The sequence below is a fragment of the Sinocyclocheilus rhinocerous genome, unplaced genomic scaffold (assembly GCF_001515625.1).
Source record: "Sinocyclocheilus rhinocerous isolate Xijiao unplaced genomic scaffold, SAMN03320098_v1.1 scaffold1243, whole genome shotgun sequence".
Lineage (NCBI taxonomy): Eukaryota > Metazoa > Chordata > Actinopteri > Cypriniformes > Cyprinidae > Sinocyclocheilus > Sinocyclocheilus rhinocerous.
Genome location: NW_015626033.1, coordinates 57,337 through 58,833, shown reverse-complemented (window position 1 = coordinate 58,833; position 1,497 = coordinate 57,337). Strand labels below are relative to the sequence as shown.

General features: G+C 37.9%; 1 protein-coding gene across 1 annotated transcript in view; it reads left to right on the top strand.

Moving 5' to 3' along the window:
• Positions 1 to 1,483, top strand: part of LOC107706924 (PQ-loop repeat-containing protein 3-like) — a 3,141-nt gene extending 1,658 nt beyond the window's left edge. The window contains exons 2-7 of the mRNA XM_016510782.1: positions 207 to 289; positions 375 to 444; positions 591 to 648; positions 826 to 946; positions 1,023 to 1,064; positions 1,147 to 1,483. Coding sequence (XP_016366268.1) covers positions 207 to 289; positions 375 to 444; positions 591 to 648; positions 826 to 946; positions 1,023 to 1,064; positions 1,147 to 1,238 — 466 coding nt within the window. The 3' untranslated portion in view covers positions 1,239 to 1,483. The remainder of the gene's footprint in view (positions 1 to 206; positions 290 to 374; positions 445 to 590; positions 649 to 825; positions 947 to 1,022; positions 1,065 to 1,146) is intronic.
• The last annotated feature ends 14 nt before the right edge of the window (positions 1,484 to 1,497 follow it).

Sequence of the window (1,497 nt, the reverse complement as noted above, 5' to 3'; positions counted from 1 at the left end):
ATATATATATATATACATCTTTTTTTTTAAACTAATAAAAATGACAAAAACAACAAAATTACTATAATGAAAACAGAAAATATAAAAGAAAAATATAAAAAAAGATTTTAGAGATCGATTAATAATAATGTTAAATATCAACTGTGTTTTTATGGATGGCCAAAAAGTGTCCAACCCAGTTCTTCCTCTTCTTCCTGTGTGTGTAGGTTTATAGTGTTCATGTCCTATCAGATGTATTATGACTACCCACCGCTCACATACCTGGAGTATCCCATCCTCATTGCACAAGGTGAGCACAGCTGACAGACCAGACTCTGATGCTTAAGCACTCCAAATCCAGTCTCAGCTGTAATTTCAATCTTGTGTGTCCACAGATGTCATTGTGCTCCTGTTAATCCTGCACTACAACAGGAACATGAAACACAGCCTCATATACGCAGCCCTGTATCCTTCAGACCCATGCTGTCAGGTTATGCTATTCATCGGAGTCAGAAATAATATCCCAATAGCAATCAAAACCTGCCCAATTTAAAATAAAAAAATATATTTATTGGGTATGATGGTTTTCATTCCTTTACTGTAAGAATCAGGTTTGTGGGTGGATGGCAGTTGCTTACAGTACAGAAGTGGGTGATTGATCTGGCCATGGTGAGAACATGCCACTACTGATCCATATGCATTTGCATTAGTGTCATATATATATATATATATATATACATACATTTAGATAAAAGTTAAAGCATTTTTGCAATTTCTCGGGGAAACAAAATCTTAGAAACTTTTGAATGGTAATAAGAGGTTTTTTTTTTTGCCATCGTCTCTCAGAGTTTGTGCACTTTCATTAGTGCTGGCAGTAAACTGGCACAGCTTCAGTGTCTGTGGCGCTCAAAGGACTCTGGGCAGGTCAGCGCTCTCACCTGGGCTCTGGCCACATATACATGCCTGGGTAAGTGACACGAAAGAAAACCTAAGCACTTCTCCAGTCTGTCGTATTGATATTGATTGTTTGCTCTGTTGGTCAGCACGGATCTTCACCACCGTCATCACCACAGGAGACACACAAGGTCAGTAAGAGCTTCCTGATGGGATGTGAACTGAAGTGAAGTGTTGATTGTCATCTTTATCTTTCATTTCTTTCTTCTCCAGTTCTCATACGGTTTGTCGTCATGAGCATTCTGAACATGTGGGTCACAGTCACAGTCGTCTACTACAAACCTCATGCAGTGAAACAGGATTAAGGGGATGCAACTTTCTGCATACAGTTTATCTCAATATATTCTCTGTCTGCTGTTGGGAGTTTTTTTTTTTATGAAGAAGAACTAAACTAGATTTAGGTCAGGTGCTATTTGGATGTAACACATTTAAAAGATTTAAGGTTTACTGACTTTGGGTAAGTGTGTACAACCAAAAATATTATAATGCTCTGGGTTTCCCAGTTGATTTAGTGCTTGCAAGCCACTTTTTTGGTGAAAATATTAACCGTAGGTGTGCTTTTTA